General features: G+C 43.9%; 1 protein-coding gene across 10 annotated transcripts in view; it reads left to right on the top strand.

Moving 5' to 3' along the window:
• Positions 1-27,636, top strand: part of KANK1 (KN motif and ankyrin repeat domains 1) — a 242,971-nt gene that overhangs the window by 187,069 nt on the left and 28,266 nt on the right. For 8 of the 10 annotated variants that reach the window (XM_058431525.1, XM_058431527.1, XM_058431523.1 and 5 more), the window contains one exon: positions 19,921-22,581. In XM_058431525.1, coding sequence (XP_058287508.1) covers positions 19,921-22,581 — 2,661 coding nt within the window. Of the gene's footprint in view, positions 1-4,334; positions 4,412-17,088; positions 17,178-19,920; positions 22,582-27,636 lie in introns of those variants that run through there. The other 2 variants (XM_032138187.2, XM_032138186.2) reach the window with 2 other exon arrangements.

The following is a 27,636-nucleotide window of genomic DNA, read 5'->3' as shown; positions in this document are numbered from 1 at the left end:
CTTCCTAAAGTCACTCTCCTGACAAGAATCAGACCCCTCTGCCGGGGCACACCCTCCTCATGTGGAAGGCAGGATGGCCTCTCCTTGGGAAATCTCCCCTCACATTAAGTCTTCTGAGCGGATCCTGCAGATCCGGGCATGTAAAGGAGGAGTCCTCTTCCAAGACCCAGTACGGTGCACACCTCGCAGGAGGAGGAATGGAAAAGCAGGCGCCTTGCTGGACTTTCCTTTTAATCCCCTAAATCCCGTCACACCCTAAGACTATGAAAGAGATGGGTGGAGAAGAGCCTTGGTGCTGTGGAAAGGGCCATACCCGCTTTCTCCCTCATCGCAGCTCAGACAGTGTAGGTCTCACACCCATCCCAAGCATCTAAGGGGAGGGGTGGGTTAAAGTAGCACAATACAGTATTTGAACTCTTTAGGGGTTTGGGGAAGTCCAATAGAACACAAATAACCCAGGCCCTCAGCGTGGGGTAGCAGAGCATCCTCTTTTCACTCTATCTCTTTCTAAGGCAAATACTCATAGGTAGAGTTTTTGCAAGGTAAGCTTACCTGAGACAGAAAGGGTGGAGGGAATGTGAGATTGTTTTGATTGTTGTCCTTGGGCTTTGTTGTGGCTTTTGTTGTTGTTTATAAGAGCTACAAGAGGCTGGGCACGGTGGCTCAAGCCTGTAATCCCAGCACTTTGGGAGGCCGAGGTGGGTGGATCACCTGAGGTCAGGAGTTTGAGACCAGGCTGGCCAACATGGTGAAACCCCATCTCTTCCAAAAATACAAAAAAAAAAAAGCTAGCTGGGTGTGGTGGCAGGCACCTGTAATCCCAGCTGTTTGGGAGACTGAGGCAGGAGAATTGGTTGAACCCGGGAGGCAGAGGTTGCAGTGAGCCGAGATCCCACCATTGTACTCCAGCTTGGGTGACGGAGCGAGACTCTGTCTCAAAAGAAAAAAAAATAAAAGGGCTACAAGAGAGAATGTCCCTAGTTCATGGCTTTTCAGTACCAAAATAGTATGAATTCAGCAGTAGAGTAAGCAGTAGCAGTAGAATAGCAGCATGCTTATGCATGACATAAGCCTCATCTGTAAAAGGCCGAAGTAATCACACCTTGCTGTAGAGGGTTGTTGTGAGGATTAAATGAGTTCGTGTATGTATAAGGCATCTGGAGCAGTGGAGTCCAGAAGAATTGTGCACAGTGGGTGGTGGGGAAAGACGGGGGCAGGGAATGTTGGGGGAGGAAAGTAAATTCAGTGGATGTCAGGAAATAGGCATCTTGACCTGTCCACAGTGTAGTTCAGGCCACCACTCACTACTTAATTTAACTTTTTTCTTATCTCTAGACTAAGCGGGCAGACTCTCTGGGGGAAAAGTCTTGCTGCAGTAATCCTGTTAAGCGTAAGAACTGAAGGTTCAGGTTGAAGTCTCAAAGTTCCAAAGCCGCCATGCCAGGCATAAAGACTGTGCTGGTATACTCTCAGCCAGCCTGGTACCACAGAAGGCTTTTGTCTCCAGCACGTTCCTTTTCTCACTGGGCGTCACCTTTTCTGGCTATTCTCCACCTGTCAGAGGCCAAGCCTTGAGTACATCTTCATCTTCCCACATCTTATTGGCTTCTTTCTTTGTAGGTATATTGAGAGAGTAAAGGCAGATAGGTGTGTCTTTCTCTCTTCAGTGGGAACCTTTGTGATTGATGGTTTCCAGGCAGAAGGGGTTCATATTTTTAATTGTTGCCCTTCCCAACCCTTGTCATCGTCTGATAAAGGACTAGGCATTTATTTGCATACAATGACTATTTCTGCTGGACCTCACCTTCACGGAAGCACAGAGGCAAACACCCACAGGGTCAGATACAAGCTACTTTAGCAAAATGATTGACTTTGACTGCTTTATATAATCTCAACTCTTAACAGAACACAATATTTATGAGTAAGAATGTAGCAGATTTTTTTTTGCAGGATCAAGAAACACTACATTCAGTAGTTTATTCGTTTAACTTTTAAGAACAAGTCTTTTGATAGTTTTAAAATTTTATATATATATGTGTGCGTGTGTGTATATATATATGTATATGTATATTTTTTTAATGGAGACAAGGTCTCACTATTTTGCTTAGGCTGGTCTCAAACTCCTGAGCTCAAGTGATCCTCCTGCCTTGGCCTCCCAAAGTGCTAGGATTGCGGGCATGAGCCACTGCACCCAGCCGATATTAAATCTTAGTTTGGAATATAATAATGTAACTAAGTAATACCAGAATTTTTTTTTTTTTTTTTTTTTTTGGAGACCAGACTCTCACTCTGTCACCCAGGCTGGAGTACAGTAGCATGATCATAGCTCACTGCAGCCTCAACCTCCCAGGCTCAAGTAATCCTCCCAGTCTCAGCTGCCGAGAAGCTGAGACTACAGGGGCAAGCCACCACACCTAGCTAATTTTTTTTTTTTTTTTTTGGGTAGAGACAGGGTGTCACTGTGTCATCCAGGCTGGTCTCAAACTCCTGGGCTCAAGTGATCCTCCTTCCTCAGCTTCCCAAAGAATTGGGATTACACGCATGAGCCACCATGCCCCCCAAAAAGGGTTCTTTTAAATGCCTTCTTCACCTTTGTCTAAGTACATTGGGTAAATGTGGCACTAGTTGAACAAGATTTACTGAATTTTATCACAAGGCAGGCAAGCAAAGCCAGTTCTAAACAATGAAACAGACTTCAACAAAGATGAGGCATGACCCTAAATAGCCTGCTTTGTAAAATTCAAAACAGGGGACAGCTGTGTAGAGAGAGGCACAGTTTTATAATAAGTCACTGGACCTGTCTAGTTTGGCTCATCTTGGTGCCTGCACATGCCCTGCCTTGTTCCGTTTACTTTCCTTCTGTCTCTTCTCTTACTGGTGACCAGTTACTGATGGGAGACCTTAAAGGTGATTATCTTTGAGACACACATTTTCCTGTGTGAAGACACAAAGATTAAACTCTGTAAGACCATGGCATTTATTTGGGCTTGGTTTGTACCAAATAAACCAACAGATTAAAAAATAACAAACTGAAAACAAAGCTTCAAGTGCCAGGTATTTTGAAATAGCAGATTCAGATAATTTCATATTACTTTACACAACAAGACCTCCATTGATAAGAGATTTGGGTTAGATTTTTTCTTCCCTTTTTTTTTACTTTAAACTTTATGGAGCTGTTTTATATACCATAGAATTCACCCATTTTAAGTGTATGGTTTGATAAGTTTTAGTATATGTGGACAGTTGTATATCCACAATCCGGTTTTAGAACATACCCAGAACATTAAAAATTCTCTTGAGCTTTATGTTATCATTTACTTTTGACAGAAATGTTTTCTTCTGCTTTTGAAAAAAAAAAATTCTGGGCCACGTGTGGTGGTTCATGCCTGTAATCCCAGCACTTTGGGAAGCCAAAGCTGGAGGACTTCTTGAGCTCAGGCGTTCGAGCCCAACCTGGGCAACATAGTAAGACCCCATCGCTACAAAAAAATACAGAAATTAGCTGGGTGTGGTGTCATGTACTACTCTGGAGGCTGAGGTGGGAGGATCACATGAGCCCAGGAGGTTGAGGCTACAGTGAGCTGTGATTGCACCGCTGTACTCCAGCCTAAGTGACAGAGTGATACACTATCTCAAAAACTTTTTTTTTGAGGTAATGAATTTAAATCATTAGGGGAACATACCATTCTTACTAACTTTTTGAAACAAAAACAAAGGTTGCTCGAAGATGTTATGAATAAAATGTTTAAGAGTATGAGGGTACAGAGCAAGGGAAGGAGGCTTGGGCCTATGGTTTAGAAATGGTGAGTGTTTTTAGCCTTCTAATTATATGTTGCATTAAATAAGAAGAAACCAAAAAGGAACCACTTGCCTCCACTCTGGCCTCGGTTCAGCATAAACTGAATCATTTCCTTCACAAGCCAGCTGCTGTGCTATAGCTCCAATTATAACAGAGAGCCTTTCTCTGCAGTGGAGGGTTGGGGAAAGAGGGAGTAAGTCAGCACAAACAATGAGGAAACATTTGCTGCCTTTCTGATTTCTTCCTAGAATTAACAGGCTTACAGCTGCATTTCTAGGTCAGCATTTCATATATCTAAAGAGTGTGAGGATAGTTTGAAAAATCAGAAGGAAGATGAGAGAGGGCTTTGCCTCTTTTTTAAGATCTTGCTAGCAGTTTTGTTTGTTGGTAATTTTTGCTGTCTCACTGACGCCAAGCGTCCTGGAATTAAACCCCGTGGCCAGCAGGCTGTTAGTTCGTCAGGAAATTCCAAATGGGTATAAATAAATTCTCTGCAACAGCTCCTGGGCCCTTTGCCTGCTAATGTGTGGAGTCCCTTTAATGCCGAGGGAAGTCTGCCTGAGACCTGGCTTCCTGCTCGCTGAAAATCACAGTTATTTTGTTTCTGGGTGGGTAAGTAAGAAGGCCCACAAAAGAAAGAGAGGAGGAGAGCATGATGTTTGGGTAGGGGTCGGTGAAATATAAACTCGAGCTCTGTGTGTTGTGAAAAAGATTTGCTTTTACTTCAAGCTAGAAAGAATAACCCAGTACTTGATTGTTGGTCCAGTGAAAATTTCAGCTTTACCTATGGCTTTAACATAAAGATGTCAGTGTTGCAGGAGTGAATGGTTGTACGTATATATGTGCTAAGATTTGAGTTTTTGAGTTTAAGGTTTAGTTCACTTCAGTAATTTCTTTTTTTGTTGCTAAATCCATCTTTGGGTATTTGTTTTCAGCTCTGTTTTTCTAATAGGGAGTTGCTCAATACTCTTTAAAGCTGGCTTCTTTTATAAACACTATAAAACAAAATAAGGACAGGGATTCACACAAATACTAGTTTTCTACTGCCGCCCCACGTCCCCCTGGCCAAAGAACTGTAATGTTCTGTTAGAAAAGCCTGTTTTATCCCCAAGTTAGCCAGTGCTCCGTTTCTGCTTTTCACAGCATTACTCTCTGAACTGGCACATTTCCTTTTTACGCTTAGAACAGCATGTTACTTTTGAAGAAAGTTTGGAAAATAACAGTCCAAGCTCATTCTCTTCTGTTCATGCATGATTGATGCTGTATTTCAGCAATAACTTTTAAAATTAGACAGTGGACATTAGAGAGCAGCATAGTTGGGCTTGCACTTAGGAGCCCATGGCATTTTGGCTGTTTTGAGACAGATTTGGGGTAAAGAGTTGCTGCATCTTGTAGTTGGCACTGAACACTGGAGAAGAGGGCCACTGTATAAACCGCAAGGCCCCTGTTACCATCACATGCCTCCCTAGCACAATGTGCCCTTTATTAAGCCATGCCATTCCACTACTGAGAATAGTAACCCTTTCCGCTGTCTTCCCCTCACTCTTACGTGCAGCCTGGCTTCTGGCCTCTTAACTCATGCCCAGAGTAGAATTGGCAGTACCCAGGAGGGACACTGCACTGGGGATCGTTAGGTCATGCCAGTTAGGATGCAGCTGGAAAGGTGCTGCTGAGTGGGACGTGCACAGGGGAAGACTGCAGCCTCTGTCTGCCTGAGCTCATCTGGTCTGACACTTGCTGTGATTCATTTTTCTTCAGGCCATGTTAAGAAATTTTGTATCAAGTATAGTCAACACTTACGCATAGCCTGGAAGCAACTTTGGAAATCAGAGTTCCACTGACCCCCTCATTTTAAGGGTATGAATCACGTCACTGCATTGTATGATTGCAGGGCTCTCCTGCCCATTGCTCATCCATGAACTAGGAATTGATCATAGTTCCTGTTCTTGTTTTATGAAAAGAAAAGTATACCTTCCCCCAACCTAGGCAGGCCATTCAGGATGACTACCATGGAGGTGCTCTGGGTGGTTTAAAGCACCATCTTTGCACAGTGTGTTAGAGAGCACCTGTGCCCTGAGGACTTTGGGAGAGCTGCAGAATGAGTGTGCAGAATAATCGGCACTCACCTTCGTCCTCGTGTTGTGAGATGGAGATATGTTAACCTGGCCATAATATACTTTAAAAGTTGGGGGGTGTTTGTCTGCTTTTGCTTTTATTTCCTTCCTGTGCTGGACTAGGACTCCCCCTTATCTAACTAGTACATACCACTCTGCCCAAGCAGTGCGTGCGCACACACACATCCCCTACAGCTCCCTGCTGGCATCTCCTTCGTACACTCTAACTAGAAGAAACTAATGTAGAACTCAAGATTTTAGCAGACTTACCTGATCTTGAACAAGTATCACAAATACCTTAAACCCTGACTTCATGGGGGTGGGGGCAGGGCATAGAGGAGGAAGAGTTCTGGGTCCTCTGTGGGGGACCAGGGTTGTGTTCTTCTCCAGACAACAGAGCGTGATCCAGTACCACTAGTAGTGACAGTAGAACCCACACATTGTTCTAAGTGACAACACACTGACGCAGGTACTATTGTTTTCTAAGACAATTGGAATATAGTCTAATTTGCTGACAGCTGCAAAGCAGCAGAGCCAGGATTCAAACCCAAGCAGTCTGGCCCCAGAGTGCCTGCTTCAAATCACTACATCTCTTCCTCTGTTATACTTACTCATCAGTAGGTGCCTAGATGTGGGGCTTTTCACTTCAACAGATACTAAGAGGGCCATGTACCAAGCGCCAAGTACTGAGGAATACAAACATAAATACTGCTTGAGGGCCGGGTGCGGTGGCTCACGCCTGTAATCCCAGCACTTTGGGAAGCCGAGGCAGGCGGATCACGAGGTCAGGAGATAATTTATGAAAAGAGCTCTCATGCCTCCCTCACCCAGATTCAGGTTTCCCATGGTTAACATTTTACCATATTTGTTCCATCTGTGTGTGTGTGTGTGTGTGTGTGTGTGTGTGTGTAGAAATGCAGTTGTCATGTCTTTTTAGTCTCCTTCCATCTGAAAAGTTCTCGTTTTTACTTTTTTTTCACGGCTGTGATGGTTTTAAAAAGAGAGGCCTGACATTCTGTAGAATGTGTTTCAGGCAGGGTCCAGGCCATGCCTTCTTGGCAGGACAGTGCAAAAGTGATGCTCTGCTCTTCCCGATGCAAATACATGATGTGAACTTTGATCACCTGGTCGAGGTGGTTATTTGTCAGCTTTCTCATCATAGAGTCGCCATTTCTTTTTTTATTATTGATGTTATTTTCTGGTGAGATATTCTGAGACCACATCAGTATCTTAGTCTTTGGTAGGAAATCTCTACCCACTAGCCTTAGCTAGTGATTCCTACCTGAATCCGCCACTGTTCTAATAATTGGTCCATGGTGATTTTTTGTTTACATAGTTCCTTGTATATATTAGTAGGTATTCCAATGTATTTATTATAGCATGATGGACTCACAAGTAGATACCTATTCACTGGATTGTAACTTGTTACTATCATTAATTATGTTATTTTAATGCTCAAATTATCCTAGATTTGGCTAGTGGGGATTCAAAAGAGTTTGAATCAAATAGACCCTTGACATTGGTGTTAAATAGCCAATCTGATGTGTGCTGACGATTGAGACTAATAACTGGTAGGCGGAGGGTGTTATCTGAGTTCTAGATATGTATTTATCTCAGACAGTATGGGTCACTTGCAACAAGACCTGTGGTAGGCAGGCCAGCAGTAACACTGGGGACCCTAGAGGCAAGCCAACCTGAAATTCAGCTTGTCGGAGATCATCTGGTGGGTGGAAGTTTTTCATTTTCAGAGTATATTGCTTAAGTTCCCCAGGCCTATCGTCTACCTTTAGCTTTCCCTGTTGGCCAGTTCAGGCCCTGGTCAGGTGTGGGTGGAGGGGTACACAAAGCTGGAAACAGCGTGCTGCCCGCCTTTCTCTCCTGCCTCCAGAGACACTTGCTGGCTGCCAGGGTCTGCGTTGTCTTAGCCTCACAGGCATTTTCAGTCCTTGCTCTTCCCATCCTAGAGTTTCAAACACAGAGCGAGTCTGTGTTCTGCATCTCAACATGCTAAATCAGAACCTGGATTCCCTAAAATATTGTCTCCTGTTTCTTCCTGCCCTCACTCATGCCATATCCGTCCTTCCCAGGTTAGATTTCTCATACTTTAATGACCTTCAGAAAAGGAATCCCATCACTTTTTTCTGCAGTGAGTCATCCATTGGTTTAAAGAAAAATATTTTCTTTTTTAGTAGCAGAATGAGGTAACAGAGCCCTAGAAAACAAGCCCAGAGACCTGATCCTGGTCTCCAGCTCAGCCCAGAGTAGCTGGAATTTGTCTGGCCTTCTCAGTTTCCTTCTAAGTATTAGGGGCAGGCAGAGTTAAGGCTACAGGCTGGCTAGCCTAAATGCAGACAGTATCAAAGTTCTAGTTATTGAATACCCCCAGAACTTATCTTACTATTACCACTTATTATCTAATTGGGTAGATAAAATTCACATGGTGCAAAGGAATTTGTTATACCTAGACAAAAATTCATGGGGACTTGAATAATCCATGGAAACCAACCCTAATGGAGGATGCTGAGAATTTTAATCTCCAGCATCTAGCCAGAGCAATCTTATTAAAATGCAAATCTGATCATTTCACTCCCTTGTTTAAAACCCTTCAATAGCTTACCAATGCATCTATGATGCAAAAACTTGATTCCCAGGGTCCTGTGGAATTAGGGCTCTGTCTGTTCCCCTTCTGTCTCACTGCAGTCTTTGCAAAGTCCTCTTCCTAGTTCCTACAAGTGGCAGGTTTTGCATATGCTCTTTCCTCTGCCTAGAATTTCTCCCATCCCTCCACACATCCCCAGCACACTGCCCGGTGGACTCCTTAGCTACCACTCCCTTGAAGAACCCTCCCTACCTGTAGCCTAGGCGGGGTCCCTGCTCTGTTCCAACATAACGCCTGTATTTTACTTTCACAACACTTAATACAGTTGTTATTTATGTGATCACTTGTCTGTCTCCTCCTGTACTTCATAAGTTCTACCCAGACAGGCTCTGTGTCTGTTTTGCTTAGCACCTAGCAGTGTTTGGCCTATTGCAGGCACTTAATAAATATTTGCTGAATGAAAGAATACATCCATCTTTCAGTGTAACAGCTGCATCTTCCTTAGTCAGCATTCTCTTTACAGAGTGTGGGAACAGGTAGATGTGGAAGATGGAGCTGGTATGGAGTGGGGGGTAGTGATGGGAGACAGTGGAAGACGTAGGAGTAGTGTGCAGGTTAACGTCTGTTAAAAAGGTTCAGATAACTCACGCTTGTAATCCCAGCACTTTGGGAGGCCGAGGCGGGCGGATCATGAGGTCAGGAGATCAAGACCATGGTGAAACCCCATCTCTACTAAAAATACAAAAAATTAGCCGGGTGTGGTGGCGGGCGCCTGTAGTCCCAGCTACTCGGAGAGGCTGAGAAAGGAGAATGGCGTGAACCCGGGAGGCGGAGCTTGCAGTGAGCCGAGACTGTGCCACTGCACTCCAGCCTGGGCGACAGAGCAGGACTCCGTCTCAAAAAAAAAAAAAAAAAGGTTCAGATAAGATTATCTGTGAGAGGAAATCCAAAGATTTGGGGGGAGAAGCCAAAAGGAGTTAGGAAGAGTTAGGAGTACAGGAAGCAACACCACATTCTAACTTAATCATATAAACAAACCAAGCCTGTAAAATTGCAGTTATGCTACATACGTGTCACTGACCTGATATTTCTTAGGAACTTCTGGCATATACTTTTGCTTTCTTTAATGTTACAATTTTATTTGCATGAAGTGTTTAGGTAGCTTTTTGAAACAGCTATACTAGCCTGGGCAACATAGTGGGACCCCATCTCTATAAAAAATTTAAAAATTAGCCGGGTTTGGTCACACACATCTGTAGTCCTAGCTACTAGAGAGGCTGAGGCAGGAGGATCATTTGAGCTGGGGAGTTCAAGGCTGCCATGAGCTGTGATCGTGCCACTACACTCCAGCCTGAGTGACAGAGCGAGACCCTGTCTCTAAAAGAATGAATGAATACATACTTACCTACCTACCGATAACCTGAAGAGGTATTGGTGAATTGCAGTAGGCAGTATCAACTCTGTGAGGAGAAGGATTTCAGGCTTCTTAGAAAAAGCCTAGCACTTGGCAGGTGCCCATCATTTGAATGACTGAATGAATGGGTTTTATCTGGGAGGGAAAAGAGCAGGCTTAAAAACAACTCTTTGGTAAATGCAAGAGCAAAAGAAAATCTCATCTGTTATCCATTCCTTTAAACCAGAAGGAGGAACACTCATATTGCTACCCTTTTTATTGTGTATTCTGTAACAAATGGTGTTCCTCACACAAACTTGATACAGGTAGCAAAGCTGCTGGGTCTCAAAGAGCTTAATGTTAACAGTGTCATCAGGAGGTGCCACCTGCTAAACCCGTTCAGAAGGACGCTGTTGTACTTCGCTGTCTTCTTAGAACACTTTCCACTCCTGGAAAAGTTGATGTGCTAACTTAATTACTCTCATACTCTGAGTAATTAGCTTCATGAGAACTTGCCTCTCTTCCTGAGTTCATCCTGCTGGTTTGCTTTCCTGCTGACGTGGGATCTTTTTGACTGCTTTGAACAGCTGGATGCTTACACTCTGGGGCTTTTAAATGTGGAAATCTGTGATAATTATGTACTTCTCTAGGACTGACTCAGCTCTTCACGCAAAATCTTCATGCTTCATGTGAGAGGGGACAATAACATTAATGGGAATTAGCAAAGTATGTTCAGTTTCAACAGTCAGGTGTGGTATCTGGCAAAGAAAAACACATAAATAGTGTGTGAAAGTTGTGGCACGGGGTGTAATTATTTTTCACAGCACCATCAGTCAGTAATTGGGCCTAGAGTGTGCAGCAGTGAAATCAGAACAAAGAAGTCAGTGTGTGCTAATTAATAGATAAAGTAATAATATCAAAGTCTCCTCGTTTTAAAGTCCACAGGACACATTATTTCACCCCGGTGCTATTTGCTCATATTAAAGAATGGGTCATTATGGCAGAGAATGTAGAAAGTATTGAATGCTTTTTTTCTCTCAAAAGTGGCATTTTTATCACTTGAGCACTTGAGCATAGTGTTATTGGCCTCAATAGGAAATGAAAGACTTGAAGACTACAGACTTTTTTTTTTTTTTTTTTGCCATGGAGTTTCACTCTTGCCCGGGCTGGGGTGCAGTGTCATGATATTGGCTCACCGCAACCTCTGCCTCACAGGTTCAAGCAATTTTCCTGCCTCAGCCTCACAAATACCTGGGATTACAGGCATGCACCACCACACCCAGCTAATTTTGTATTTTTAGTAGAGATGGGGTTTCTCCATGTTGGTCAGCCTGGTCTCGAACTCCCCACCTCAGGTGATCCGCGCGCCTCGACCTCCCAAAGTGCTGGGATTACAGGCATGAGCCTCCGTGCCCAGTGGAAGAATACAGATTATATGGCCAAAATTTCAGTTGCTGTCTGTGAATTTTTATTCTTCTCGCTGTCCCCAGCACAGACTTTCTCAGTCTCAGCACTGCTGACATTATGAGCTAGATGATTCTTTGTTGGGGGAGGGAGGGCCTGTCTTGTGCATGGCAAAATGTGTGCAGCAGCTCTGGCCTCTACACACTAGATTCCAGTAGTACCCCAAGCAGTGACAATGATAAATATCTTCAGGCATTGCCAAATGTCTCTTCATGGGGGCAAAATCACCTCCACGCCTCATTTGGTTGGTTTAAAAGAAAAATTACCTCCAGCTGAGAATCACTGCAAGCAGGTTAGTACTCCCAGACTAGTTTCCTGCGATCTAATCTTCTTCCTGGTGAGTACGTTAATTTTTATGTCTTTCCAAACCGTGTATTATTTGGACAGCAACTTTAGTTTCATTAAAAGTTAAAATCATATAGTACTTTATGAATCTAGATGAAATGATTTTTGAAATATCCATAACTCCATTTCACTTTATTAATGCAGAAGAATTGCAAGCAAATTTCTCATTGTTCTTGAGGCAGTAAATTGGGCCCCTCTCACAGAGCACTAAGTTTTATAGGAGATGAATAAGGAGCAGACTTGCCATCAGTTTGTTGATTTCACCTTTTCTCTGAACACATAGGAATTTGCTGTGAACTTGGAGAGTTTTCTCTAATTGATGCCGTGCATTGGTGTTTGGTTACCCCAAATTGCAGACTGTGCAAACTTAGTTGGGAGAGAGGGAGGAAATGGACTCTGTGACCCTTGGTGTCTAGGACTAAGTTGGCTCAGAGATGATGCCAACCTAAGACAACATGGAGCCCAGTGTTAGTGAGCGGGCCATCCACTTACCTTGAGACACTGGTATAAATTCTGGCGATGCCAGCTGTCATGTCGCTGTTTGCTTCACTTCTGCCTTTAATTACTTTTCTATGCACCCCATCCCCACTAGACTGAGAGCCTTGTGAGGGCAGAGACTTTGTCCATTCTGTTCAGTGTCCACAGCCCCTAGAACAGTGCGTGGTAAATAGTAAGTGAAGATTCATAGAAAACTAGAGAGATAGACAGAGAGAGAAAGTAGATATTACTTCGTGTGCCTTTATTATCAATATCAATTATAAATGTAAGTCGAATGTGTGAATAAATGTTTTATTCAGTCTGTACTTCCCACTGGATATTATAACATTTTAACTGGTCCTATTGAATTTAGCCTCTTTGCCTACCTCAGTCTCACACGCACACAATTGTCAAGACGATCTTTGTTGATGCCTTTTAGCCCCTAGTTTCAGTGGAAAAACTTGCCCTGCTCCAGGATGTGAGATTGGTGGCCTCTCCTGTACTCATCATCTTCCCCTTGTCTAATCTTGGCATTCCTTCAGCAGCACCAACAGGTTCTGCCCTGGCTCTTCACCTTTTTACTCTGTCATTTACCTTGTCTTCAGAACTCATCTCTGGTTAAGTCGGTTCTGTTTTGATCACTAGCTTACATACTTTCATACTGCATTGTGTTTTGGTTTTTTGGAGTGGGGGCAGGGTTGTTGTTTTTTGGGGTTTTTTCAGACTGAGTCTCACTCTGTCGCCCAGGCTGGAATGTGGTGGTGCAGTCTCGGTTCACTGCAGCCTCCGCCTCCCAGGTTCAAGCGATTCTCCTGCCTCAGCCTCCCAAGTAGCTGGGATTACAGGCATGTGCCACCACACCCAGCTAATTTTTGTATTTTTAGTAGAGACAGGGTTTCACCATGTTGGCCAGGCTGGTCTCGAACTCCTGATCTCAAGTGGACTGCCCACCCTGGCCTCCCAAAGTGCTGGGATTCCAGGCATGAGCCACCACTCCTGGCCTGCATTGTTGATATATGCCTTTGTCACTGATCTCAATTAGTGTTATGTTAAGGGTGTTTGGTAGTCATCTCTCAGCTAGACTGTATCTCATTTTATTTCTTATAAATTTTTCCTCCTACCCCTTCCACTGAATAGGACCATTTTCTGTACCCAATTAAGCTTTCAATAAATGTTTATATAATGAAGGTAGAGGTGGTGCCAGGAGCAGTCTCCACCACTGGATTTCCAGACATTCAAAAAATTCTTGTCAACACCAGGGAGAGCCCTCCAATTCCAGAATATTTCGTTGGAAGCTGTTACTCTCAGGATTTCAGCTGCCGATAGAGCCAGTGGAATTTTGACTGTGCAAAAGCAGGCATAGTTCTGTTAGTCCAAAAAGGCTTAGTTAAGAGTCTTTTGATAACCCAGGTAGAGATTTAAAAAAAAAAAAAAAAAAAAAAAAAAAACTTTTTTTTTTTTTTTGAGATGGAGTCTTGCTCTGTCACCCAGGCTGGAATGCAGTGGCGTGATCTTGGCGCACTGCAACCTCCACCTCTCTGGTTCAAGCAATTCCCCTGCCTCAGCCTCCTGAATAGCTGGGATTACAGGTGCACACCACCATGCCCGGCCACATTTTTTGCATTTTTAGTAGAGATTTGGTTTCACCATGTTGGCCAGACTGGTCTTGAACTCCTGACCTCAGGCAGTCTGCCCACCTCGGCCTCCCAAAGTGCTGGGATTACAGGCGTGAGCCACTGCGCCCGGCCAAAGCTGTTGTTTTTATATTTCCTCTTGATCCTGAATTAATAATTTAAGTTTTATTGTAACGCTTTTCCAGTTAATCATTTAGCATCTTTCTCCTTTTTAAGATCTAGTCTTAATTTTTGAGAGGGGGAGAAGAACTGCAGTACCTATTAGAATTCAGTGTAACTCCAAGTAAACAAGACCCAAAACAAACGATAGCTAAAACAAAATAGACCTTTATATCTTTTTCACTTAAAAGTATAGAGGTAGGCTTTTCAGAAATATTATAGTAGCTCTGATCCACAAAGTCCTTTGAGGCCCAGGTTCCTTCTAGTACATTGTTCCTCCACCCCTAGATATGAACTCATGTTTCAAAGTTACACTAGTGTTCCAGTCATCACATCTGCATTCCAGGCAGCAGGATGGAGGAAGGCACAAAGAAGAACATAGATGAAAGAATTATTTCTGTGTTTTTTAATGGAGGTTCCTTGGGTATGCTACATGATACTTCTGTTTACAGACTTTCATTTGCCCCTATTAGTGTGGAAGGAGGAGATAATGCATACTAAAGAACATCAAGCTGTCTTTGCCATGGCCACCCCTATTCATTCACCTCCCAAGTGAACTTTCTCAGTTTATTGCAGTCAATTCCATTTGCCTTCCAAACAGTGACTTCTCGTAATACATTTTAAGAAAAATGCCCAGGCCAGGTATAGTGGCTTATACCTGTAATCCCAGCATGTTGAGAGGCTGAGGTGGGAGGATTGCTTGAGACCAGGAGTTCAAGACCAGCCTGAGCAAAATAGCAAGACCTCATCTCTACTAAAAATAATTTTAAAAAATTAAAATTAGCCAGGCATGGTGCTACGTATAGTTCCCAGGTACTCAGGAAGCTGAGGCAGGAGGATCACTTGAGCCCAGGAGGCAGAGACTATAGTGAGCCATGATCATACCACCGCACTCCAGCCTGGGCAACAGAGTGGGACCCTGTCTCAAAAAAAAAAAAAAAAGGACCAATACCCATGTGTTGTAAAAATTATAAAATATAAAGAACAAAATAAAAATCATCTATAATTCCACAGCCTAAAGATAACAACTGCAACAGTATTGTGTAAGAAATGTCCTTAACACTAATATTTAATGAACAACTTCTGTCTTCAGAGCATCAAGATGTTTTTCAAAGTTTATTATCTTACACTGTTGGCCAGGCACAGTGGCTCACAGCTGTAATCCCAGCACTTTGGGAGGCCAAGGCAGGCAGATTACTTGAGGTCAGGAGTTTGAGACCAGCCTGGCCAACATAGTGAAACCCCATCTCTACTAGAAATACAAAAATTAGCTGGGCGTGGTGGCACGTGCTTGTAATCCCAGCTCCTCGGGAGGCTGAGGCAGGAGAATCCCTTGAACCAGGGAGGTAGAGGTTGCAGTGAGCCAAGATGGCGCCACTGCACTCTAGCACGTTTATTATGTTATATATTCAGTTATTTATTCCTTCAGTAAACATTGTTAAACATCTCCTTTCTTCCCAGCATGTTGATAATTGGTGTGTGGTTGGGAGAGGAAGCAATGAAAAAAAAATGTATATATATATATTTTTGGGTGGGGGCGGAGATGAAGTTTTGCTCTTGTTGCCCAGGCTGGAGTGCAATGGTGTGATCTCGGCTCACTGCAACCTTCACCTCCCAGGTCCAAGCGATTCTCCTGCCTCAGCCTCCTGAGTAGCTGGCATTACAGGTGCCCACCACTATGCTTGGGTAATTTTTTATATTTTTCGTAGAGATGGGGTTTCACCATGTTGGCCAGTTTGGTCTCGAGCTCCTGACCTTCAAGTGATCCATCCTCCTCGGTCTCCCAAAGTGCTGGGATTACAGGCGTGAGCCAGCGTGCTCTGCCAAAAAAAAATTTTTTTTAATTAAATTTTTTGCTCTCTAGGTGCTTATAGTCTGGTACAAAAGACAAAAAAGTGTTTTGGTCTTGTTAAAGTTGAGAAATAAATCAGGGACTCATAAGTGCCTGATTTATGTTGATGTATGTAAACATACACTAGAAAACACGACATTAAAAAAATAATGACACTGGGTAGTTTTATTGTAGAATAATTTTTACCATGGACAATTGTTTGTCAAAATGACACCTTGAAAACACATCTTGCTTTTTTAGTTGCTGGAGAATGCAACTTGAATTACAAGTCTTTTGGGTAGCCTGGTTTGAGCAGTATTAGGAAATAAGCAAGCCTAACTTAGTTAAATTCTAACCTCTCCTGATTCCCAGAAGTTCAAAGTTCATTTGGGGGTAATTCAATGTGATACATGCTTTTTGTGATTTCTACAAGGTGAACTAAAGAAATAACTAAAGATGGACCAGTTAGGTTTTGGTAAAAACTGTGATATGTTTTGTTGTATTTTAAATACTGATGTTGAGTCAGTTCATCTTTCCTACTGAAAATCCTTAAGTGGGAAAAGTAGCTATGTTAAGAAATACATACAAAAAGTAGGAGTTACACCAAAATATTAACGCTTGCCACTAGATGGTAAGATCTGAATGCCTTTTTTTTTACGTTCTTTAAATTATCTGTATGTGGCTTTTTTTTTTAATGTTTTACAAGCATGTACTACTTTTGTATCTGGAAAAAGGTTTGTTTTTGTTTCATTTTTTAAGAAGAAGCTTTCATCAGTGGCAAAGGCTCAGTTGAAATTAGTGATAAAGGATAACTACTTGCCACGTGTCATAAGCCCAGGGCTGAGAAGAGTCAGGCAGTGCTCTGAAACCAGTGAGTGCTGCGGGGATCCTGAGAACCCACAGAGAACAGTGGGGCTGATTGTGCCTCGGCACCTCCTCAGGTGACCAAGGGCTGAGCAGGAGGACACAGACTCTTTCATGAAGAAGTGACTAGTATGGGAAAAACAGAGCCTCTCTGTAGAGATGCTTAAAGTGCTAGCTTTATTTAAAAATCAACTGGCAAAACGGGAGTGAAGAACACACATTTTCAGAAGATCCCAGTTTCCTGTTTTCATTAAGAAAACAGGGAATGCGGAACAGCTGAGTGTGGTGGGGGTGGTGTCACTGCAACCGGAGGGAGACTTCATTGGTGAAAACTCAGCCTATGGCATTTGTGCGTGGCCGGCTAAGTTTACACGAATGTTGAAACTTTTCCTTATGGGGTGAGGATCGAGGACGTCTGAGGCTGGGTCCGGGTGAGCTGGGAGCGAGCTGGGGTGCGGTGCAGCACGGGCTGGCAGAGAGCGCAGCGGGCGCCACCTGGTAGGTGAGCTGCGAGTGGCGTGGGGCGGTCACTGCTGGCCGAATTCCAGGGGGGCCTGGGCGAGGGTGGCGGGCCGGGAAGGCCGTGCACTACTTGGCCACTTTACTCCACCGCGGCAACCCCACAGGTCTACAGGAGTGCAGCTTAGACTCGCTGGCTCACACACACATCCTGGGTGGGCCAGATCAGCCTGCCTGACACCCAGGCTGTAGTTTCTCTTTGTTTATGGAATTTCAGACAGTACTGGAAACAGGTCTGGCTGCATATTTTGAGTGATCACCTTCTCCATGTGGAGATGAAAGTTAAAAAGGAAAGAGAGAAGTACAGCTACGTTCTATTAACATGAGCACAAGTTTCCAGGCACAGCACTCCAGACCAGCCCTCCCATTCTTAGGCTAGAGCATGACTGCTGCTGGGGACTTCTTTCACATAGAATTCACTTCCCACACGTGTTAGAATCGAACAGGTAGAACAATTTAATATTGTTTTGAATTGGGACGTAAGGAGTGTATGTCCTTTTTATTCCTCTGCTTGGCAAACTTATTTTTGTACTTTTCTTTCCAACATTTGGGAAGAAAGCGGGCAAATGGAGGCAGAAGTGTTCTTCATAGCATTCACACTGTCGGGTGGAAATGTTCGGGAGGGCAGACACCAACCAGGTTTGCTGGAAGTTACTTCAAACTGGACAGCAGTCAAGTGGGTTTATATACTCACGAGAGGGCAAGGAGACTGATGGCGTACATTTTCACTCATTGCTTTTGAGTTCTTTCCATAGCTCTAAAAATGCACAGCTTGTTAGTGTGGCTCTGGGAAAACACAACGCATGACTTGATCCTACAATTTAAACAAATAAAAATGACCTTGCTTTTAAGTTTGAAATGCACAGCCCGGGTCAGCGACAAGGTCTGTGCTTTGAAAGGTTCTTGTGTTTCCTCTTTTAAATGTCTGGTTTAGCCTTAAGTAGTATTTACTGAGTGCCACATGATCCAGTGGTTGGAGTATGTAGGTTTTACCCTTATCTTCATTCTCTGCATCTGTTGGAACTCATCAAAATACAAAACAAGGTGTTCCTGGGATAGAGAATGTTTTGTCCAAAGAAGTCAACACGGAGAATACTTTTCCTATGGTTGAGACAGGGTTGGGTTTTGTTTTTAAATGAGGAGAGAAACTCAGAAGTGGAAAACACGAAATAGAGTTGAAGTCTTTCCTCTGTGTGCTTGTACTCATGCTGCCAGAGTCAATCACTCAATATCCTGTGCCCCCGCTTTCTCAGCCAGAGAGCTGCCAAGGCAAAGGGTAAGCCCGTGGAGGTGGCCAGGAGCGGAGTGCCCTTGGCCTCCATTTAGAAAGGCAGCCCAGTCTGCAAAAGACAGCAGCAGGGACATCTCATCCCAGGCCTCCTGGTTGTGCTGCTGACTTTGTCTGTCTGCTGCTGACTTTTGGTTTTTTTGTGTGCCTCAGATAACACTTTGAAAAACAGGAATCTTAATGTCTGCTGTCTATATTCCAAGAGACTGTAGATGACCAGTGAAATTATCTACTGGACAATGCTTTCGTGTCTTTTTTTTTTTTTTTTTTTTTTGAGACGAAGTTTTTGCTCTATTGCCCAGGCTGGAATGCAGTGGTGCGACCTCGCCTCACTGCAACGTCCACCTCCTGGATTCAAGCAATTCTCCTGCCTCAGCCTCCCGAGTAACTGGGATTACAGGTGCCCGCCACCATGCCCAGCCAATTTTTGTATTTTTAGTAGAGACGAGGTTTTACCACGTGTTGGCCAGACTGGTCTCAAACTCTTGATCTCAGGTGATCCACCCGCCTTGGCCTCCCAAAGTACTGGGATTACAGGAGCGAGCCACCATCCCCGGCTTTTCGTGTCTTTTATAATGAATTCTTTTAAAAATATTTAGTAAGGACTTACTATGTGCTTGACTCGATAATCATTATCTCTGAGTACTGATGGACATAAAGGTGGAAAAAGGTGGAAATAGTAGACATTTTAGACTACAAAAGTGGGGAAAGGGGAGTGAGGGTTGAAAAATTACCTACTGAGTACAGTGTTCACTGTTTGGGTGATGTGTACACTAGAAGCTCAAAGCTCATCATTACACAATATATCCTTGTAACAAGCCTGCACATGTACTCCCTGAATCTAAGATACAATTTTAAAAAATAATACAATTATTATCTCATTACATTGTTTTTAAGCCTGTGAGTTAAATATTTGCATCTCCATTTTTACTCAGCGAGAAACTGAAGTTCAGAGAGGTTTATTAACTTGTTTACCCAGGCCGGGCGCAGTGGCTCACGCCTCTAATTCCAGCACTTTGGGAGGCCAGGGTGGGTGGATCACCTAAGGTCAGGAGTTCGAGACCAGCCTGGCCAACATGGTGAAACCCTTCTCTACTAAAAGTGTAAAATTAGCCAGGCGTGGTGGTGCACCCCTGTAATCCCAGCAACTCAGGAGGCTGAGGTAGGATAATTGGTTGATCCCAGGAGGCGGAGGCTGCAGTGCACCGAGATCACGCCATTGCAGCTCCAGCCTGGGTGACAGAATGACCTGTCTCAAAAAAAAAGAAAACAAAAAAAACTTGCTTACCCAGTTGTTGTAGATCCAGGTTTAAAACATAGGTGTGTCAACTCTTAAAATCATACCAGCTTGCTATACTGCAACAAACACAAATAATAGCTTTTACCATTAGGTGTATTGCATGTCATTATAATATTCTTTTCTCCCTCTTCTAGGAAAAGCAGATGATATTCTGAATGGAGACCAGGACAAGGAACAGAAAGACCCTTACTTTGTGGAGACCCCCTATGGTTATCAACTAGACTTAGATTTCCTCAAATATGTGGATGACATACAGAAGGGAAACACCATCAAAAGACTGAACATCCAGAAGAGGCGGAAGCCATCCGTGCCATGCCCAGAACCCAGGACCACATCTGGTCAGCAAGGTGTATGGACTTCCACTGAATCCCTCTCATCCTCCAACAGTGATGACCACAAGCAGTGCCCCAACTTCCTCCTAGCCAGAAGTCAAGTTACATCAACTCCAATCTCAAAGCCACCTGCCCCTCTGGAGACCTCACTCCCTTTTCTTACCATCCCAGAAAATCGACAGCTGCCACCTCCCTCACCACAACTCCCAAAGCATAACGTTCATGTCACCAAGACACTGATGGAGACCCGGAGAAGACTGGAACAGGAAAGAGCCACCATGCAGATGACACAGGGTGAGTTCAGAAGGCCCAGGCTGGCCAGTTTTGGAGGCATGGGCTCCACAAGCTCCCTCCCCTCTTTTGTGGGTTCTGGAAACCACAATCCTGCCATGCACCAGCTTCAGAATGGATACCAAGGTAATGGGGATTATGGTAGCTATGCCCCAGCTGCTCCCACCACTTCCTCCATGGGGAGCTCCATCCGCCATAGCCCCCTGAGCTCAGGGATCTCCACCCCAGTGACCAACGTGAGCCCCATGCACCTGCAGCACATCCGCGAGCAGATGGCCATTGCTCTGAAACGCCTGAAGGAGCTGGAGGAGCAGGTGCGAACCATCCCTGTGCTCCAGGTGAAGATCTCTGTCTTGCAAGAAGAGAAAAGGCAGTTGGCCTCACAGCTGAAAAACCAAAGGGCTGCATCCCAGCACAATGTCTGTGGTGTGAGGAAGCGGTCCTACAGTGCGGGGAACGCCTCCCAGCTGGAACAGCTCTCCCGGGCCCGAAGAAATGGTGGGGAATTATACATTGACTATGAGGAGGAAGAAATGGAGACCGTAGAACAGAGCACACAGAGGATAAAGGAATTCCGGCAGCTTACGGCAGACATGCAAGCCCTGGAGCAGAAGATCCAGGACAGCAGCTGTGAGGCCTCCTCAGAGCTCAGGGAGAATGGCGAGTGCCGGTCTGTGGCTGTGGGTGCTGAGGAGAACATGAACGACATCGTCGTGTACCACAGAGGCTCCAGGTCCTGTAAGGATGCAGCTGTAGGGACACTTATTGAGATGAGAAATTGTGGGGTCAGCGTGACAGAGGCCATGCTTGGAGTGATGACTGAAGCTGACAAAGAAATTGAGCTGCAACAGCAGACCATAGAAGCCTTGAAGGAAAAGATCTATCGCCTAGAAGTACAGCTTAGAGAAACCACCCATGACCGGGAGATGACTAAACTAAAACAAGAGCTGCAGGCTGCTGGATCAAGGAAGAAGGTTGACAAAGCCACGATGGCCCAGCCACTTGTTTTCAGTAAGGTGGTGGAGGCAGTGGTGCAGACCAGAGACCAAGTGGTCGGCAGTCACACGGACCTAGTGGACACGTGTGTTGGGACCTCCGTGGAAACAAACAGTGTAGGCATCTCCTGCCAGCCCGAATGTAAGAATAAAGTTGTAGGGCCTGAGCTGCCTATGAATTGGTGGATTGTTAAGGAGAGGGTGGAAACGCACGACCGATGTGCTGGGAGGTCTGTGGAAATGTGTGACAGGAGTGTGAGTGTGGAAGTCAGCGTCTGCGAAACAGGCAGCAACACAGAGGAGTCTGTGAACGACCTCACACTCCTCAAGACAAACTTGAATCTCAAAGAAGTGAGGTCTATCGGTTGTGGAGATTGTTCTGTTGATGTGACTGTCTGCTCTCCAAAGGAGTGCGCCTCCCGGGGCGTGAACACTGCGGCTGTTGGCCAGGTGGAAGTTGCCATCATGGCAGTGCCTCGTACTGCAGACCAGGACACTAGCACGGATTTGGAACAGGTGCACCGGTTCACCAACACCGAGACGGCCGCCCTCATAGAGTCCTGCACTAACACCTGCCTAAGCACTTCAGACAAGCAGACCAGCACCCAGACTGTGGAGACACGGACAGTAGCTGTAGGAGAAGGCCGTGTCAAGGACATCAACTCCTCCACCAAGACGCGGTCCATTGGTGTTGGAACGTTGCTTTCTGGCCATTCTGGGTTTGACAGGCCATCAGCTGTGAAGACCAAAGAGTCAGGCGTGGGGCAGATAAATATTAATGACAACTATCTGGTTGGTCTCAAAATGAGGACCATAGCTTGTGGGCCACCACAGTTGACTGTGGGGCTGACAGCCAGCAGAAGGAGCGTGGGAGTTGGGGATGACCCTGTAGGGGAGTCTCTGGAGAACCCCCAGCCCCAGGCTCCACCTGGAGTGATGACTGGCCTGGATCACTACATTGAGCGCATCCAGAAGCTGCTGGCAGAACAGCAGACACTGCTGGCTGAGAACTATAGTGAACTGGCAGAAGCTTTCGGGGAGCCTCACTCACAGATTGGCTCCCTCAACTCTCAGCTCATCAGCACCCTGTCGTCTATCAACTGTGTCATGAAATCTGCAAGCACTGAAGAGCTGAGGAACCCTGACTTCCAGAAAACCAGTCTGGGTAAAATCACAGGTAGGTGGTACCCTGAGGACCTGGGAATGAGGAAGGATGGGGGAAAATGTCTTTCCAGAAGCTAAGGGTTATTTTTTAACTGCCGGAACCATTTTTGGAGGAGAAATGGAGAAAGCTTTAGAGTGGTAATCTGTAGAATGAAAACTAAGAATCAAAATCTATAAGCACCTCTGCTGATTCTTATTACCTGGTAGCCTCACCGGCCTCTGGCTGAGGACTAACGCTGGAAGAAAAGTAAACTGGTGTTGGCTGGCCTAGAGGTTGTCTTCTGGGGCTGCTAGTTTGGTAAGATGCTTTATTCTTTGTCTTTCAGTTATTTACTTGCTCATTATTTATAGAACTGCCTTTAAAAAATCCTACCCTGTTTGTACCCACTATTAAAAGTATATTATCAATTAGAAATACTGGCAAAAAATGTTTTCAGTTAAAACGTTTATGAGAGGAGAGATTCCGTTAATTTGTTCTTTAATTCGGCATATAATTATTGAATTTGAGTCAGGTGCAATGGTACACATCTGTAGTCCCAGCTACTCTGGAGGCTGAGGCGGGAGGATTGCTACAGCCCAGGAATTTGAGGCCAGCCTGGGCAACATAGTAAGACCTCCATCTCTAAAAAAATATGAAGTAAAAATTATTATTACTTAGATTCCTACTCTGTCTCAAGCATAGGTATAGGCTGTGAAGATAGCGTGAACAAAACAGAGCAGAGCCCCTGTCCCTGCGGTGCTTACATTCTAGATGGGGGTGCAGGATATAGACAGTAGACCTATAATATGTCAGGAGGTGATAAATACTGTGAAGAAATTAACTCCGGTTATGGGAACAGCGAGTGGTAGTGGTCAGGGTGAGGGCTGTTTGAGATGAGGTGGTCAAAGAAGGGACCCTTGATCAAGAACTTGGAGAGAAGGGAGTCTTTTTCCCACTCTTTTTTTGTGTTTTGTTTGTTTGTTTGTTTGTTTGTTTGTTTGAGACAGCGTCGCTCTGTCACCCAGGCTGGAGGGTAGTGGTGCCATCTCGGCTCACCGCAAGCTCCGCCTCCCGGGTACAAGCGATTCTCGTGTCTCAACCTCCTGAGTAGCTGGGACTACAGGTGCCCACCACTATGCCCAGCCACTTTGTTGTATTTTAGTAGAGATGGGGTTTCACCATGTTGGTCAGGCTGATCTCGAACTCCTGATCTCAGGTGATCCACTCGCCTTGGCCTCCCAAAGTGCTGGGATTACAGACATGAGCCACCGCACCTGGCCCAATAGGCGCTCACATTTTGTCTGTCTTATTCTTTCTCGTGTTCATTGGGATTCCTGCTCACTCTTCCTTCTTGAAATTGAAAGTAATAATCAGAAAGCCACCCTGGATGATTTTATGGCTTACAGTAATTCCCTGTGAGCCTTACCAACCTGATTTTGCTTGTGACCATGTGCACTGCCTCTCACAGTGTATAACATCATCCTCAGCTTAGGACCACACTGCCTGGCTTCCGTTTCTGGCTCTCCAATTCTCATGAATCAGTGTGACCTGGGAAAGAGTGTGCATTAGATTAATTTTACATGAAAATGTGTAATACAGACTTAAGTAAGCCATCCACAGAAATTCCAGTCTTTCTATTAGCATCTGACGGGGCAACGATTAAAATAGACTGAAATATGTTATTTTTATATCTTCCTAGGTTTCCAGTTTCAAACCTGAATTATTGTTAGTTTTCAGTATCTGTGCTATAGGACAGTTAGTTTGTTGTGGAAGAAAAAAATGAATATGACAGCTCATGTGTGGGGTTTTGCCTTTTAGAATCCAAAGAGTCTCATAAACATACAGGGAAGTCATTTTAGAATAAACAGGATTAAAATGATCTGTGGACTGAAACAGAGTCTGCAAGAACTCATGCCATGTCTGCTTTGACATCCTTTTAAAAATCATGATGTCAGATGAAGTCAAAATAAAATTCTTAAATACCTCCAGACACAGATGGCACAGTGGATCATCCATTATAAAAGCATTTTGTTCCCAGCCTTCCTCCCTCCTCCCTAAACTGGGGTTTCTATTTCACATTCTTGCCAAAAATATTCAGCTGTAACACTGAAGTAATTTGCTGACCCCCCTGAACACGGAGACCAGGGAGCAAGTTTGGTCTGGCTGTGTGACAGTGTTTTTTGGTCTATTTCCAGTCACACTGACACGCCACACATCACTGGTTAGATCCAACCCTGCTAACAAACACCTGATTAATCAGCTAAAATACAGAAGACCTACAGCACTTGTGAACAAAATAATAAATATTTTTAACAGCACTTATTAGTCACAATGGTAGCCCCTCTCAGAGCACACAAGAACAACTTTAAAGTATTTCTGTAATGCACATCATATTTGTGTTTTCACCATTTTGCTTAACGTTCTAATGAGGAATTAATTAGGTTAGGAAATGAACGCAGAGTATTCCATTTTTGTTATCTGGCATTTGTCATGTGGACTGAAAATTAAAGCAACTTGGCATAGTAAAGTGGAGATGCTCAACATTTCGAAGTTTTGAGAATCCAGGTGGCTCAGGGTACACTGTGCGTTCCTGTGGACACCACACCGTAGAGAATAGCACGCACCACAGTCTAGAATGCATTTCTGAACCAAAATATATACTGGAGTATAGAAGGGTATTCATCTCAATGTTTTTTTCCCCCAAATAAAACAGTAGGGAATTTGGGTCTGACGCCTACCAAAAAGAGCATATAAATGATCATTTATATGAACCTAACACAGTATTCTAATTTAAGGAAGTTGTTGAGTTTGGGCTCTGAAGCTAGACAGTGTGGGTTCACATTCTTTCTCTGTCACTAGAACAGATTGTCTTTGTTCCTTCACAGGGTTGTAATGAAGATTGAGTGAGTCAATAGGAGTAAAGCACAGAGTATAAATGCTCAATGAAAGCTGGCTGACGTTGTTGTTATGGTTAGAGTATTTCCAGAAACAGAAATGTAGATCTAGAACAAATGATGCCACACAGAGATTGTACAAGTGGTCTTTTGTTTTCAACCTAAGTTTTTATCTTCATTATTCTAGGTGATGCCTCTACCCAATTATTATACCTCTCCAACTAACAATTGTATCAATATAAAGAAGTAAATAGACAACAATGGGAAACACAAAATTGATAAATTTTCAGTCCAGAGGCATTCAGAATCCTTGTCAAAGCTCAAAACGAAGTATTTTAGTGGCCAATCCATAGAATTCTGTTCATTTTTCCTAGAGTTGAAGATTTGATGATGGTGTGACTTTTCAGTATGCAAAAAAGTGTTATTTTTAGCAGCATCATAAAGCTTAACACTATATTTAATTTCTTAAAATTCAACTGGAGCATGCGTCATAAGAAATTAATAGTTCAAGCCTAGGCAACATAGTGAGACCTTGTCTCCACAAAAAATTTTTTTTAATTATCTGGTCATGTTGTCCTGTGCCTGTAGCCTCAGCTACTCAGGCAACTGAGGTAGGATGATCTCTCGAGCCCAGGAGGTTGAGGCTGCAGTGAGCCGTGATCACACCACTACACTCCAGCCTGGGTGACAGAATGAGACCTTGTCTGGGGGTGGGGAGGCGGGGGGGAGATTGTGCGCGGTGGCTCACACCTGTAATCCTAGCACTGTGGGAGCTGAGGCTGGCAGAGTGCTTGAGCCCAGGAGTTCGAGACCAGCCTGGGCAATATGGTAAAACCCCATCTTTACTAAAAATACAAAAATTTGCCAGGCGTGATGGCAGACGCCTGTAGTCCCCGCTACTCAGGAGGCTGAGGTGGGAAGATCACCAGATCCCGAGAGGTGGAGGCTGCAGTGAGCCATGATTGTCACCCACTGTAGCCTGGGTGACAGAGTGAGACCCTGTCTCAAAAAAAGAAAAGAAAAAGGAAAAAGAAATTAAAAGTTCAGAAGAGCATATAATAAAAGAGTTAAAGCCTCCCTGGCGCACTCCTGTGGTAGCCCACGTGTGTTTGGTATTTACAGATGTGCATGCTTGCAGGTCTGTATTTTAGAAACATATATTTTTGTAATAAAATTTGAATCATACATAGTCTGCCTCTTTGTTTTTTCACCTAAAAGGTCACGAACATTTTTCTAGGATTTGAGAGACAATGTCTTGGTTTTGATGGAATTGGAACCTGATGGTGACCAGAGGTGTTTTGTATTTTTTAATTCCTGATAGTGTGAGTTTAACACATTTAATATTTTCTTTTATAAAATAAAAAAGTTAAGAGGAGATGAGTTTCTGTTATAACAAAAACGTTGGTGAAAAAAGTTTATTCTTCCTGTAAATCAGTTGGATTGTTTTTGTTTGAGGCATAGATTAGTGTTTTCTTTTTTTAATTACTATTTTCTTCCAGAAAGGGAAGAGGAGAGAGAAAATTCCAGACAAATGACTTACAGATACTCTAAAAATAAGTGTCTCTTCTCTGAGCAAATACAAACTAAACTGTAACAGTGGAATTTAACTGCCTGCCCCATGATTTATAGAACATTCATCTCTCATACTAAAAGGAACTGCTTTTTAAAATCAGCTTCCATATTTATACTCTTATTAGTTATCTTAGTTCATCAAAAGTTAATGAACTCGAAGTCATTCCTGTAACTATGAAAGTAAGTTGTAGACAAGAGATCTGAGCCAAAGCAAAAGTAGTCATTACTAAACACGTTTCTAGGTAGTTTTGTCCTCATTCAAATAATGTATCGTTTACCTGTCTTAGCACTTGGCTTCTTAATCACTTTCTTGTAATGCTCAAAAGCACCAAAACAATGCAATCCAAGTGTTTCTGGGACCCTGCAGATATAAAAGCATGATGTAGGTAGGGGAAGGCCTAGAAGTCAGAAGAGCTGACCTCATACTGGCTGTGTAGGTAACTTGCTGTATCTTTTTTTTTTCACTTTTAAGACAGGGTCTCGCTCTGTCACCCAGGCTAGAGTGCAGTGGCTTGATCACAGCTTGCTGTAGCCTGAACTTCCCGAGTTGTAACCATCCTCCTCCTTCAGCTTCCTTAGTAGCTGGGACTACAGGTGTATGCCACCATGCCTGGCTAATTTT

The sequence above is a fragment of the Hylobates moloch genome, unplaced genomic scaffold (assembly GCF_009828535.3).
Source record: "Hylobates moloch isolate HMO894 unplaced genomic scaffold, HMol_V3 SCAFFOLD_19, whole genome shotgun sequence".
Classification (NCBI taxonomy): Eukaryota; Metazoa; Chordata; class Mammalia; order Primates; family Hylobatidae; genus Hylobates; species Hylobates moloch.
The sequence above is the reverse complement of the archived record's forward strand: the minus strand, read 5'-3'. Positions and strand labels throughout refer to the sequence as shown.